This window comes from Lathamus discolor, chromosome 3 (genome assembly GCF_037157495.1).
Source record: "Lathamus discolor isolate bLatDis1 chromosome 3, bLatDis1.hap1, whole genome shotgun sequence".
NCBI classification, from domain to species: domain Eukaryota; kingdom Metazoa; phylum Chordata; class Aves; order Psittaciformes; family Psittacidae; genus Lathamus; species Lathamus discolor.
The window spans coordinates 55,410,801-55,426,344 of NC_088886.1; the positions used below are offsets into that span (position 1 = coordinate 55,410,801).

General features: G+C 37.5%; 1 protein-coding gene across 9 annotated transcripts in view; it reads left to right on the forward strand.

Annotated features, from left to right (window-relative positions):
- KCNT2 (potassium sodium-activated channel subfamily T member 2) overlaps nt 1-15,544 on the forward strand; it is a 136,983-nt gene that overhangs the window by 46,770 nt on the left and 74,669 nt on the right. For all 9 annotated transcript variants that reach the window (XM_065675328.1, XM_065675326.1, XM_065675327.1 and 6 more), the window contains exons 7-9: nt 5,356-5,430; nt 5,923-6,006; nt 6,593-6,687. In XM_065675328.1, coding sequence (XP_065531400.1) covers nt 5,356-5,430; nt 5,923-6,006; nt 6,593-6,687 — 254 coding nt within the window. The remainder of the gene's footprint in view (nt 1-5,355; nt 5,431-5,922; nt 6,007-6,592; nt 6,688-15,544) is intronic.

The window sequence follows — 15,544 nt, forward strand, 5'->3', positions numbered from 1 at the left end:
CAAGTCAGCCCCTAGAAGAAGTCACTTACTAGTGTGCAACGGGTGTAAAGCTCTACTGCACTGACTTGCTTCATATGCCTGTCATTGAGGCAATTTTATGATTGCTATATTTCCACTCCCCATAAGGGAGTAAGAGTAATGTAAGGCAGAATAATAGTACTGAAATGCACTTTGGCAGTCCACCTGATGCAAACACCTTCTTCCCCCTGGTCTCATCCTCTTAGTTAGAATCTGGAAATGTCATGATAGAGCTATTTACCCCAGTTTTACACAAGTCTCTGGAAGACAATGCAGATGATATTTCACCCACTGTAAGGCCGTTCTGCAAAGCCAGAATGACTGAAAGAGTGTTGGTTCATGTAAATCTGTGACAGATTACTTATTTCATGCCAACATTTCTAAAGCTTTTACAGTGTAGGCACAAGTCAGAACAAGCCAGAAAGAAAACAAGAAAAGGATGAATGTGTTTGCATCTGTATGCACATTGCTAAGATTTCAAAAACAACCTGTAAAATAAATAAAGCAGTCAGTTGAGAGAATACTCCAAGGAATTTACCTTTCTGATACCTGGGTGAGGACACATGAGGAATGATTCAACATGCAGAATAGTAAGAACACAACAGTGTGTCATGCTACTAGGATACAGTGAATTTGCATTTTTTTTATTGCTTTTATAGGGGGAAGAATGCAAAAACTGTAGGACTGTATTACACTGCAGATTGCTTGGATACAAGAATAAAGGGTTTACAGTCTGCATTCTCACAGCTTAACCCATATATGCACGGGTTTGCCCTTGGCCAAAATTCTGGAAGATGTCTGCATTAGAAATTTCCATTGCCAAAATTTGTGACAGACATCTGGCAATTCTACTATATCTCTGGTGCACAGGCAGTCTTAGCCGCTTTTATCAGTACCATACATTCTCATTGCAAAAGGCAGTTCTGCAGAAGACACAATGCATTTTTATGTGGAAGCCAGAATTTTACAGCTGGACAGATCACTAAGTACCTGGTGCATGTTCGCAGGCATTTAGCCTGCACACGTAAATTCTGTGACATTTCTATATTGCAGAAAAGAAAGCTCTTAATAGTAAAAATGAAGAAATTAGTGAAAACACAGAATGGGGCAGTTGGGAAAATCACATTTTCTTTTGATTTTACTATTCCTACAAATAAAACCTCAGATTACAGTTTCATAATTTCACTTCTGTTTACAGGGCTGCTTATCACAGAAAATATTTAACATTATTCAGATCAGTCTAACTCTCCCCAATTACAATTACGTGGAAAACAGTAATCCTTGCCCCCTTGTAATTATAGTTACATCTTCCAGATGTGAAAAAGTAAAAATAGAAAAAGTCTTTTATAGACTATGGAGCTTGTGTTTAACTTTGAGTGGTTATATCAGATGGCTATTTTACCAGGAAATATTAATATGTCATTGCAACTGAAAATATAATGCTGTACTGCAAATTATTGTATTATTCTTATGTAGCAAGCTCACTGCCCTGGACTTCAAGAGAGCAGACTTTGGCCTCTTCAGGAGCCTGCTTAGTAAGGTTTCATGGGATATAGCCCTAGAGGGCAGGGGGGCCCAAGACTCTTGGTTGACATTCAAGGATCACCTACTGCAAGCTCAGGAGTGTTGCATCCCAACTAGAAGGAAGTGCAGCAGGAGGGCCAGGAGACCTCCTTGGATGGATAAGGAGCTGCTGAGGAAAATTCAAATGAAAAAAGGGGCTTATAAAAAATGGAAGCAAGGACAGGGCCTGGGTAGAGTACAGGGATGTTGTCTGGGAAGCTAGGGACCAGGTTAGGAAGGCTAAGGCCCAGTTAGAATTAAACTTGGCCAGGGATGTTAAGGATAACAGGAAGGGATTCTACAGGTACGTAGCAAACAAAAAAAAAACAGACTAGGGACAAAATAGGCCCCCTGAGGAAGCTTTCGGGAGAACTGGCTACACAGGATTTGGAGAAGGCTGAGGTTCTGAATGACTTCTTTGCCTCGGTCTTCACTGGCAAAGGCTCTGACTGCACCACCCAGGTCTTAGAAAGTAGATGCAGGGGCTGTGAGAATGAAGACCTTGGGCCCACTGTAGGAGAGGATCTGGTTCGTGACCATCTTAAAAACCTGAACTTGCACAAGTCCGTGGGACCTGATGGAATCCATCCGCGGGTCCTGAAGGAGCTGGCGAATGGAGTTGCTAAGCCACTGGGCATCGTATTTGAAAAATCATGGCAGTCAGGTGAAGTTCCCAACAACTGGAAAAAGGGAAATATAACCCCCATTTTCAAGAAGGGGAAAACGGAAGACCCGGGGAATTACAGACCAGTCAGTCTCACCTCTGTGCCTGGCAAAATCTTGGAGTACATTTTCCTGGACAGCATGCTAAAGGCACATGAAAAACAACAAGGTGCTTGGTGACAGCCAGCATGGCTTCACTAAGGGGAAATCCTGCCTGACCAATTTGGTGGCCTTCTATGATGGGACTACGGAACTGATGGACAGGGCTAGAGCAGTTGATGTCATCTACCTGGACTTGTGCAAAGCGTTCAACACTGTCCCGCGTGACATCCTTGTCTCTAAATTGGAGAGATATCAATTTGATGGATGGACCACTCGGTGGATGAAGAACTGGCTGGACAGCTGCACACAAAAAGTTGTGGTCAGTGGCTCAATGTCCAGCTGGAGACCGGTAACGAGTGGTGTCCCTCAGGGATCGGTGTTGGGACCGGTCTTGTTTAACATCTTCGTCGCTGACATGGACAGTGGGATTGAGTGCGCCCTCAGCAAGTTTGCCGATGACACCAAGCTGTGTGGCCCGGTTGATACGCTGGAGGGAAGGGATGCCATCCAGAGGGACCTTGACACGCTTGTGAGGTGGGCTGATGCCAACCTTATGAAGTTCAACCACGACAAGTGCAAGGTCCTACACCTGGGTCGGAGCAATCCCAGGCACAGCTACAGACTGGGCAAAGAAGAGATTCAGAGCGGCCCTGCAGAGAAGGACTTGGGGCTGCTGGTTGATGAGAAAATGAACATGAGCTGGCAGTGTGCGCTCGCAGCCCAGAAAGCCAACCGTATCCTGGGCTGCATCAAAAGGAGCATGACCAGCAGGGCGAAGGAGGTGATCCTGCCCCTCTGCTCTGCTCTTGTGAGACCTCACCTGGAGTATTGTGTGCAGTTCTGGTGTCCTCAACATAAAAAGGACATGGAACTGCTGGAACAAGTCCAGAGGAGGCCACGAGGATGATCAGGGGACTGGAGCACCTCCCGTATGAAGACAGGCTGAGGAAGTTGGGGCTGTTCAGCCTGGAAAAGAGAAGGCTGCGTGGAGACCTCATAGCAGCCTTCCAGTACCTGAAGGGGGCCTGTAGGGATGCTGGGGAGGGACTCTTTGTCAGGGACTGTAGTGACAGGACAAGGGGTAATGGGTTAAAACTTAAACAGGGGAAGTTTAGATTGGATATAAGGAGGAAATTCTTTCCTGTTAGGGTGGTGAGGCACTGGAATCAGTTGCCCAGGGAGGTTGTGAGTGCTCCATCCCTGGCAGTGTTCAAGGCCGGGTTGGACAAAGCCTTGTGTGGGATGGTTTAGTGTGAGGTGTCCCTGCCCATGGCAGGGGGGTTGGAACTAGGTGATCTTAAGGTCCTTTCCAACCCTAACTATTCTATGATTCCCCTATATGTACTACGTTGTTATTGCATTACCTATGATGGAGTTTTGATATACAGAGTTAGAAAAGCCGTAAGTCACTGCATTTTAAATACCTGATTTTAAAAATGTGTGGATTTTCATCCCGACGTTTAATCATTCACAGTCACTGCTCAGGTGTGGAAAAGAAGTAGTATTATCTGCATCTTGTAACTAGCAATAAGCAGATTGAAAGATCAGTACCACTTTCATTGAAATAAGTGGAAACACATCTTAATTTCACGTAAGCAAGATCAAGTTCCAAAAAGCCCTGAAATTTACTGATGTGTTTGTGGCAGAAATACAGAACTTTGTTCTGGTAGTCCTAACTGAAATCTTAAACACTAGATTATCTTCCTTACTTCTTTCTCCAAAACAGTTGGGAAAGAGAAAATACAAAGTAAAGATAAAAGAAGACAAATGCAGAGGAAAGAAGGGCTCACTGTAGTACAATGCTACCTTCCCTGAACTTAACTGCATTCCTCTTTTTAATACTTATTTCATAATAAATTAATATCTTGATAGCAGGTTAGAATTAATAAAGAGATATATCCAGACCTCTGTGACTAACATGCAGAGGCTAATGAAACAAGATTAAGAGAAAACAAGCTGTTTATTTTCCTTTGAAAAATACAAGGTATTTGCATTCCTCTTTTGCTTTATATTTTGCCACAAAGTTTCATGAGAAGGTTGTACAGACAGTGAGTCATCATTCATAACAAATGTGAATATGGACTACAGGGTAGTCACCCATGCGCAGAGATAATCAAAACAATAGATTTGATGGGGAAATCTTCTGAGCAGGGCATGTCCTTTTGATATATGTCTTTGCAACTCTTACACTGTACTAGGGCTTTGTCTCTAGCTTTTAAACACTCTAAGACAATAAGCCTTAAGGTAAGGAAAACTTTGGCATGATCAAAAGCTAAAGCATTGCAATGGAGAATTTTAAAGATTTAAAGGCTTCTAAGAAAAAGAAGTAGAAATAGTTGTAGATGAAAGACTACCCAGCAGGGTAGTCTGTTATTTCTATGAAGAGTCACTGAAAACTGAGAATTATTAAGAAGATAAATTTTTTAGGGCACAAACCTCACCTCCTTATCCATGTGTCAGTGTGCATGTAAAAATCAAAGTAAACTAACCTTTCAAGAACGAAAAAGTAGAAACAAAATGTGTATAATTCCTAGTTACCTAAAAATGCATAGAAGAAACTAGGAACATGTTATGTGCTGAAAGAAAAAAAAAAGAAAACTTAATTTAGTGATGCTCTTCATTAGCTGAGAGAATGAGTTGACTAGTGAATGCAATTAGAATTCATCATTCAAGCTGCCTTACTAACTAGGTCATAGCAAGGAAATATAAGGTCATAGGGAAACAGAGAACTGCTCCAGTGAAAATATAGATTTAAAAGTATGTATTTTTGCCTGTGAGGTACATTATGATAAGCAGTAAGAAAAAATAGGCCAGAGTGGTTCTATATTCACATTTCACATATGTGTTTAAATCTGAGATGAATGATCTTCCTGAAATTCTAGTTAAAAAAAAAGCTAGTGGGAAAGACTCCATATGTGGCATTGGAATATTGCATATATTTCTCATCAGAACTCTATATAAGCCTACTGTGACATGGTGGTTATTTCATTTTTTTTCTTTTCTTTGAAGGGAAATATCTGGGAACAAATTCTGAGAATACCTTTTCTCCTGGAAATAATTAATGCTGTCCCTTTCATCATCACGGTAACCAGATTTGGATTAATGCATTTTCTTACTGCACTGTTGTAGCTGCACAAATACCCTTAATTTTTATTGCAGTAAATTTGAATCTTACGTGGATGACAAATTTGTGCCTGTGGGAACAGAAAGTTGCCAACAAGAAGACAGTTTGCTTCTTGAATGAAGTAATAATACAGATCACTTGCCTCATCCTCCCCAGCAGGGGACAAACAAAATCAAAGCGCTCCAACTCAAGCTATAGCACAATCAATAAGTTAAACCGGATAGATATAAAAATCTAAGAGTCTCTGAAAGCTGTCTTTATTTTATCAGTTTATCCTACATACAGTTAATCACAAAGGAAGAAAATATAGTATTTAAAACCATAACTCACAGTAAAAACACATTAGTAGTAAGTATTTCCCCAAGTGTTTCATCATTTTATTGCTGCTTAAGTAGAAAAGTACTATTCTTGAAGAGAAAAGCTTTTAATGAATTTGTTAATTTTTCTTTCAGATTTTCTGGCCAGACCTAAGAAACCTGTTTATTCCTGTATTTTTAAATTGTTGGCTGGCAAAGCATGCTTTGGAGAATATGATTGTAAGTATGACAAAAGAAATAACTGGTTTAGAGTTTCCATTTTCCTTTGTAGTATATTGTCTTTAGTGGGACGTTGGCAGCAGAGTCCATTGTCCAACTTTAATAGGAAGCCAGCCAGATCTGTATTTAGATTATACAAATGAGCAAGCATTGCTAAACTGCTTTCTGCATCAAAATTAGAAAAAAATAAGACATCAATTGAAATCTCAGTTAGCAAAAATTGTTACTGTGCCAATAAGGGAAAGTTGGAATGGCTGGCTCTTTTGCTATATTCCATTCATACACAATTGAAGTGAACTCAATGCCTTAATTGGTCCTTGCAGCTTGTAATTTGTAAGCTAGACATGAGCAGACAGACCTTAAGGCACCTTAGAATAGTATCAGAATTGTGCCAGGATGAACAAAGAACTAGTTAAATGATCACAGAATCACAGCTGGCTCTTTTGCACCCTTCTGTATGATCAGCAAATTCCAAGTGCATTTGAATGACTGCATTTTATCAGGGCACTAGATAATTCTTCTATAGAATCAGCTCATGCCTTATTAATTAAAAACCCAAATTCACATCTGTTTCCCATTAATATAGAATGATCTTCACAGAGCCATCCAACGTACACAGTCTGCAATGTTTAACCAAGTCCTTATTTTAATATCTACATTACTATGTCTTATCTTCACTTGGTAAGTGGCTAAAACCCATTTGTTTTTATTATATATATTGGCTTTTCTTCTTTACTACATGGTGATAAAACAGGCATTGTGGAAACCATGCGCTGAAATAAAGACAGTAATATACTTGCAGTGAAAGTGTTAACTAGCACCTGCTAGTATTGGGGTCCTGATACACTGGGTTTGGAAACAGAATGTGCATGAATGGAAAAGGAATCATTTTAAGGAAGGAAACAGATGTGATACAAAAACACAAGAGAAAAGAAATATTGGGGAAAATTCACATACGTACCAAGAGCACAATCTGCGCAGAAAAGTCACACAAATTTGAAGAGTACCACCAGAAGTACCCATACTGAAGTCACCTTCCTTTGATTGGTGTGACAGACAGAGAAAAATATGCAAGATCTCAGCCTTACCACTGATGACCAAGTCAGGTTCCCATAAAGAGTACAGGTGACAGCTGCTAATAATTTAGATTTTAGATAGTAGTGGATGGTAGGTTCAAAACCCAAACTTCCTCTGAAGAACTTTTTACCTCAAGACCTTGAAAACTTAAATTTATAGGAGTTTGGGGAGTATGGAGAAAAATCTGTTGAGGGCATTAAATAGAAACATACTTGGTTAATGAAGAATGTGTTACAAGACAGTGCACAGGGGGGCAGTGAATAGAGAAGATGATTCTTTGTGGAAAGGTTGTCACCTGTATTTATTTTGCCAGACAGGATGAATTTGGGTCAGCATACTGATGAAGTTTGGTCTGTCATTTTGGAGACAGTGATTTGATTTTCTCTGACTTTATTCCTCTAGCATGTTTTCCTGATAGCCACTAATATATATTATATATATATATATATCCTGATAACCCCTTCCAGTAATAACAACGTAAAATAACACATGGCCATTTCCATTCTTGTCCTTCTCTGTCCTTTATTCAAGAAGAGCAGCTTTTTCTAGCCAGTGGCTAAACAAATGGTCCAATTTTACCCTTTGTCTTATGACAACACAGCTGCATAATGACAAATGCTACCAGTTCTAAACAGTAACTATTTTTTGTGAGATTAAATTTCCTATTGAATATTATGTCCCTGTAAGAGGAAATTTTACATGAAAGAGGACTAAAATACTTAAATCAGAATGCATAAAAATCTATCACTCTAGCTCTTGAACATGTTTAACTGGTTATAATCTTTACTTTTAAATTTTTTATAATACAAAGCACTCTTGAGTAAATATGCTTTCACCTTTTTTACTAACCTACCTCGATATTATACTGAACTGTTGAGCAAAATATGTATCCAGTTCTCATTGCAGTAAGCTAGTTGACAAGTCTTTCCAAAGAACTCACTGTGATGATCCCTGGCTGAATAAAGTATGGAAACTGCATCTGAACAGAACATCATGCTCACCACCAGGCATTTTGATAACTGACAGTAAAACATGCAGAAAATGGCAAACTCACCTACAGGAATTATGTCTGGTCTCAACAGCTGTGGATAGCAGCTCATTATAGATCATTATATACTGACCTAGTACTGACCCTGTTAGACCGCAAAATAAGCTAAATAGGATGAAGACACCCAGTAATGCAATAACTAAGGAAATTAAGTACTTTTGGAATGACTAAGAATAGTTGTTCAAACATCTGTGGCTTGCCTAAGACTTGAGTTCTGTGTAGGCAACTATTGCTATTGCTTATTTGAACACACATAATGGCATTTTTACAATTTTTTTACACATCTATGTATGATTTTGTGTTACAGAATATATTTTTAAAATACCTAAAAAATTCTCTATAAATAGTGAAAATCAATTAGCCTAATGTCTTTGATTGTGTTACATCTATGGTGAATTTGAGACAGCGTTTCATTTTAAGAGACATTATTTAGAGCTTACATGTGTTTCTTCATGCTGAGAGAAGCAAGGTCCATTTCTGGATCTGTCCACTTAAGGGTGGCTTTCATCAGGCTGATCTTTCACATTTTCTCCAACACTGAGCAGTAACCATGTCTATTCCCCCCCAGACATATATGGGAGCCAGCCCTAGACTTATCCATACATGCAATGAAGCACAAGACAAAAACATTTTGAGTTAGTACTGTCCTGTTTTCATAATCATGTTTTGGTTACATTTAGAGATACTGTCTTGGCCCACGAAGTACCATAGATTCAGTAATGCAAAATTAGTAAATCTAGATTGGTAGCTTGAATAGAGCGCCTACAGTTTCAAATCACTTTCCCCTTAGTTTGTTCAATACCATGGGGACATGCTCACAGTGTGATTTTGGCACCACTGTCCTCACCATGCCTCCCTGCTGACCCATGACTTTCGGGAACCGTATGGATTAAATTATAACACCACAGCCCTTCTTAGTTATTGGTTGACAGGCTTGATTTTACCATCTGCTTCAACAGGAACACTGGCTTCTCAGCACTTCGAAAGTCAATATAACTTTACAACACAGGGTTCTGTTCAAAACCATGCTTTTTTATCAGACATATAGAAAGAAGTGGCACATAGCTTCGTATGGGGATCACACCATTTTATAAGAAGTTCAAGTGTGAAGCCCAGAACAACTCCTACTTCCATTTTTCACCAGTTAAGTTAGACTGATGCACTGAGAAAGTGCAGCAAAAGTGCTTGCTTACTGGTTCAAGTGAGACTGAAACCTTTTGTAAGTCTTTTCATGGTCATTTCTGTGAGAAAACCAAATAAATGCTGAAACGTAACTACTTTCCAGGGATTAGTTCATAGAATGATTTGGATTGGAAGGGACCTTAAAGATCATCTAGTTCCCTGCTATGGACAGGGACACCTTCCACTAGACCAGGTTGCGCCATGCCGTGTCCAGCCTGGCCTTGAACACTTCCAGGGATCCACACCTTCTCTGGGCAACCTGTTTCAGTGTCTCATCTCGATCACAGTAAAGAACTTCTTCCTAATATATAATCCAAATACATAATCTCTTTCAGTTTAAAGCCATTACCCCTTGTTCTTTAATCAACTATTCAGAATTTTGGGTATATTTGTAACATATTTAGAAGCAGATTTTTGCTGAGGTGTGAAAGAGGTGCGTTCTTCCTTGTGCAGTAACAGAAACCTATAGTTCTGTAGAGTACAAAATAGCCAGATATGTACAAGGATACAGGAGCTGACATGCCTACACTGATAATTCTAGAAGTACAATTTTGCTGCATAATGTATATTATAGGATCTTTTCTGAAAGCTTGTGTGTTTGCAGAGTAAAAGGGTATTTATATCATAAGATATTTATATCTGATTTTGTATGGGTGCAAGTTCAGTGAGCAGGAACGTGCCTCAGCCGTCTATCTGATTAGTCAGAACTGAAGTTACGCTCTCTCAAAAGTGGAGGAACTGTTCTGCCCAAGTCACTTAGAATTGCCTCAGCACAGCCAGGATCCTGGGGAAGAACCTGACTGGACCTCCTGGTGTCCTGATCATTTACAATGGAGGGAGAAAACTTGGTATGTTTGTGCTCAGTACATTCTTAGTTGTTCCCCTAGTGTGTAGAAAATAGCATTGCATTCATTACCATTTGACTGTCATCTTTCAACAGAAATTTACTTTAAAGATCAGTTTGAGGGATCTATGCACAATAGCTACAAGAAAATGATGTATTAATAGAAAATATTTTTTAAATGATAAATACATAGAAGGAGCTCTTCCTCATCAACTTTGCTCCTGTCGACAAAGAAGTATTTTCAAAATAACTTCTACCATAGCTAGCAGAAAACCCACAGCAAGTTAATTCTGCCTTATGCATCATTAGCAAACCCATCAGTTACATCTCCACAACAGAATCTTGTAAGTGGTGGTTACCTATGTAGATGCATTCCAACTTACAACTCAGCTTTCAGATTAAAAGTTAAAAGAAAAAAAAAAATTAAACATTTACAGCTAGTTGGCTAATCTCACAGTTTTTACATGTCATTATTCAAGTTGTCCTTTGCACTCAGAGTAGAATGGGAAAAAGGCTCCTTTTGTATTTTTGTATAGAGTTGACAATTTTTTATCATTATTACAGAACAAACAGCAATCACAAACCAATTGTTTTTTCCTCTATTCCACTCTTTCATTTTTGATGATAATTGTTTATGGATGTAGGGGCAGTACTCATTGCAGATCAACAAATTCATAGGACCAACTCTATGTATCTGTAGCTTACAGATTACATACAAGCATTTTTTTCTCTTTTGATTTCAAAGACAGGTTAAGCTATCCAATAATTTTTCTTTATTTAAATACCTCAGTGGCCTCCTAACCAGAGAAATTATACAATACACTATAATATGTGTGCTCCTATGACTGTTCAGCAGTTACTATTGATAGAGTTCTAGTGAAATTTGTAGACTCAGTCAAAGTATATGTTGTGTCATTTAGCTAATGGATGTTTTCACTTGTTTGTCAAGTGGAATACTAATTATTTCTGTAAACTGTACAAGACGACGAGTAACAGTGAATGACTATTTCAGGCATTTTTCTGTGACACAGTGAATCATCTACTAAGAGTTATTTTGCTTTTGAAATCAGTATTAGTCACATATCACCAGTGTAGAATGATTAGCTTGTGAAAAAGGTGGCTACAAACTAAGATGGACATGTATTTTTTTCCATACTGAAGACTAAGAAGCCTGCACAAATTTTGCTTATGTCTTCATTGAAAGCTCACTGAGGTCAAGCTGAACATTCTTTTTACCCTTCAGGGCTTTTAACATCAGAAAATTAGGATGTTTCCACATGCTAATTTACAGAAGAAACAAAGTATGCCAGTACTCTATGCTCAGCGACAATTAGTCAAAATTCTTGTCTGGGGGAAACAGTATGAATAAGTTGCATGTAAGGATGAAAACAAATCCAGACAATGATCTAGTCCAAACAAGACACATCAAGACCTTCAGTTTTTGAACACTATGCTATAGAAAATTATCAACAGAACAAAAATGGGTTAATCCCATGTAATGTTAAGTGTAAATAAGGTATCTCAATGCTCTGTTTCCTTTCATTATCAATAAGCAGAGACAGACACCCCAGAGCACAATTCAGATTCAAAGGGAACTAAATCACCACATGGAGGTCTGTGCTGCTTTGCCCTTCTGTGTTGATAATATCAGGAGCTTACAATGGCAGTTCTCCAAGAAAGATGTCTAGCATTAATTAAGATGAATTTGAAGAGTGTTGGCGGATTATGTAATGTAGAATAAAATGTGGTTTTTGGGGTCTTCTGTTCTCTCTATGATGTTGTGTTTTGTTGTACTCGGTGCTTAGGCCGAATCTTAGTTTATTTGGAGATATTTTGTGCATTCAAAAATAGCAGAAAATTAAACTTTGATTCTGTCATTCAGCTTGATCAAATCCAAGATTCTAAAGTGGTAAAGCACTTGAAGTCTCAGGATCTTACAGACTAAACAGGAGCTGCAGAATTTAAATCCCATAATATTATAGAACATTAATTGAGAGTTCTAAGTAACTGTAAATGATGCAAAATAAATTATACAATTATGACAAGAATCCCACAAAGTCTTAAAATAATAGCAGTTGTGCTTTTCTTTCTCTGAAATAAAGCAGATCTGTTAGGAACTTGCTTGTTTCAAACACAGGATCTCTGTTTTCCATTTTGAAATATTCCTATGCAGTGCTCTCCACACATGAACAGATAGATCTAGAAGTAGGCCAGAGAGCACATGTAAGTACCTTACACATCCATTCTACCAGCTTCCACCCTACCCTTGTTCTGCTTCTCAGTTGCTGGAATCACAGCAGTGTGTATGGGTAGTTTTCCTCTGAGTGTACACAATTAGAATTGAGCTCTACTTCAGAAACTACTTTAATGCTTCCTTAAGTGATGGAACAATGGAAAGGTTGTGCAGCCTCTGGAAGGTCAATTACAGAATATTTCAAATATCCATTTATTATTTGCAAACAAATAATGTTTAATTCAATTAGAGTTTTTCTGAATGATTGCTTTCTGGGAAAACTGGGTGCATGAACACAAGGACAATGTTTTCGTCAACTTTGGCAGAAGAAAATAATGTTGCATAGTTTTTCTTTCCTTAGGTATAGGCATTTTTAAAGATGGCTTTGCTAAAATCTGCTGTAAAAGAAGCATGCAAAAAGTCTTGCCAGAAATAGCTGTCAATCCAGATGATTTAACTGAAACAAATTCAGATAAAACTCTTACTGTTTCTAGTAGAATATGGATTTATGGGATGTGCCACACCTTTTTCACCATTGCTAGCACTGGGGATCATTTGCTTACATCCATATTATTAGTACTTAAGGGCCAAAGCCTTTGAGAAAGCTCAATGAGAAAATGTAATGAAAAGTTACAATGACAAGTAATAAAGACCCCAACTTGTTTCTTGCATTAATGCCTTTGCTTATCTTTACATAACTATTGTGTTGTGATAACATAGAAATATTACCATATCCAAATCTATTCTTTTTTTATATTTTTCTTTTGTTTGATAGCATGGTATTTGTTGCTTTTTTAAAAATATTTTTACATGTTTCAAGTTCAAGAGTTCTTAAAAAGATTTGGGTAAGTGCTGCTTAAAGAGCATAAGATAAGGACTCATGCTACTGAAAAATTGGTTAGTTGTTTGTGAAAGGCAGAACAGAAATCATGTCTATTACAGGGAGAGCAGAAGTATTAAAGCCCAATCAGAAGTCTTTTTGGTGACCCATCAAACATGGTTTCTATGGAAACCTAGATAATTATACAGTGATTTTCATGCTATTTTCGTTATTAATTTGGTAGTGACATAATATTTCCTTTGTTAATCTTTTTAGATGTTTCTACATAGTTATTTCTAAAATAATTAGGTCAGCATCTTTCCCATACTACATGCAGGGAAATCTTTGTGCAGCTGATGTAATAGAACATTTAAAACTAGACACAGACACCAAAGAAATTAATAATAATTTGAATAGCCTGTTTACTGTGGTCCATGGAACAAAATCATAAAGGTCAGAGAGTTCAATCTAAATTATCTTGTGTGAGATACAGATTTGTAGTCATCTTGTCATCTTCTAAAAGTTAAAAATAATCAGAGACTAAATGTTAGCTCAGAAAGCTGCCCCTCACAGAGCCTCATTAACATGGAGTGTCAGCAACAGATTATTTATAAGCAAATCCTCCTAGTTTTTTAATATGCATAGAAAAAAATAAATTAAGGAAGTAAACAACACGACTGAGAGATTTCTGTTATTTTACTGCACCTTGGAAGATGAGTCAGGTCTTCAGGTACTAGTGATCTTTTGAAGTTACAATCAGACCTTTCCCAATTTTTGAGCACGGGCTGCAGATCATTTATTAACCTGAAAATCAGTAGCTCGAAACTGAATTTAGATAAAGATTGGCAAAGTTAAATTTGAATAAATTAGAAAGACAAACAAACTTGCTCACATTTTTTGTTCTCTGTTGTACCACGCAGTATTTTAATATTTCGTATGGTATGTAACTACATTCTAGGTAATTTTTTTTCTGCAGTAGAAGGTACTGAAAATTCAGTAATCAGAATATGCATATTTAACTAAAGTGTATAAATAGCTTCAAAACCAAACTCCTCCTCAAGAAGGAGATAGAATGTCTCTCAGGTTCTTTCCCAATGTTTTCCCCAGTCATTATCTCTCAGATACCAAATGCTGCTAATATTCACAATAATCTTGACAACTTTTCATTAAAGATGCTTTGAGAACATTCAGGATACACAATATTTTGCAAAATGTTATGCACTATAAAAATGCCATTGGGAGAACAATTTTTCAGCTTTTATTATCATAACATCTTGGAATGCAGTAAAAATATTATTAAATACCATAACTAGCAAAGGGTGTTTTGGCAGCAAAGACAAATTACCAGAATGAAAGGAGGAAAAAAAGTAAATTATTTTGAGTCCTATAACATTTGGATTGTTAGAAACACAATTCTAAAAGACTGCATCTCCATAGCATCCTTTCTTTAGCAATCATAGTTTGAATTTTGTAGGACATAAATAAAATCAAGCTATTGCTACATGTGTAAAACAACTCATAAAATTCCTCAAAGTTAATCTAAATTCCTCAAAATTAATCCCATCCTTGTTCTGCAGGAACACAGAACATGATAGAATTGGCTATAAAGAATACGTAAATTCTCAGTAAATTAAGATCTAATTAGCAAAGCCTGCTTTAATTTTCTCTGTCATGTTTCTGTACATAGGGACAGAATTGGGGCCATAACATATAATTTTGTAATTGTCTTGTGAACTCCATGATATAATAAAGGGGGGTTTTGTGAAAAATCTAGAAATGATTATCTAAAGAGCAAGGACGTAAAGAATGTCAAAGAGAAATTGAATACCGTATTCTGTTACATAAAAAAAACCCAACTAAAACTTACCATATTTTAATATGTGCAACATGTATTTGAGATCTGTATGTCTTCAAAAGCATCAGCACATGAAAAACATCCACAGAAATAAAAGAAAAAGCTTTTGGGGATTGAGACATAGGGAGCTATGGAGGTAAACTCAACAGGCATGCAAAGACATTCAAATTATGAGGATGTGGGCTCTCTAGTAAGCTTTCCATTGGTTTATAAACACACATGCACACATACATCTGCTGCTGATTCACAGGCTTTAAGTAGGTATCTTGTGTGAAAATGTAAATGTTACTTTTGCAAATTATGGATGTTACCTTCACAACAGATCTGGAATACAACCAGTCTTCAGGTTGTGAAATACTATATCATCATACTGGTAAAAGAAATCTTAGGTTTTGATTTGCTTTTGGGAGGACTTCAATAAAAGCAGGTAAAGTTCCTTTAAAGGGGCAATTTTATATATATAATAAGTGTTAAAAACC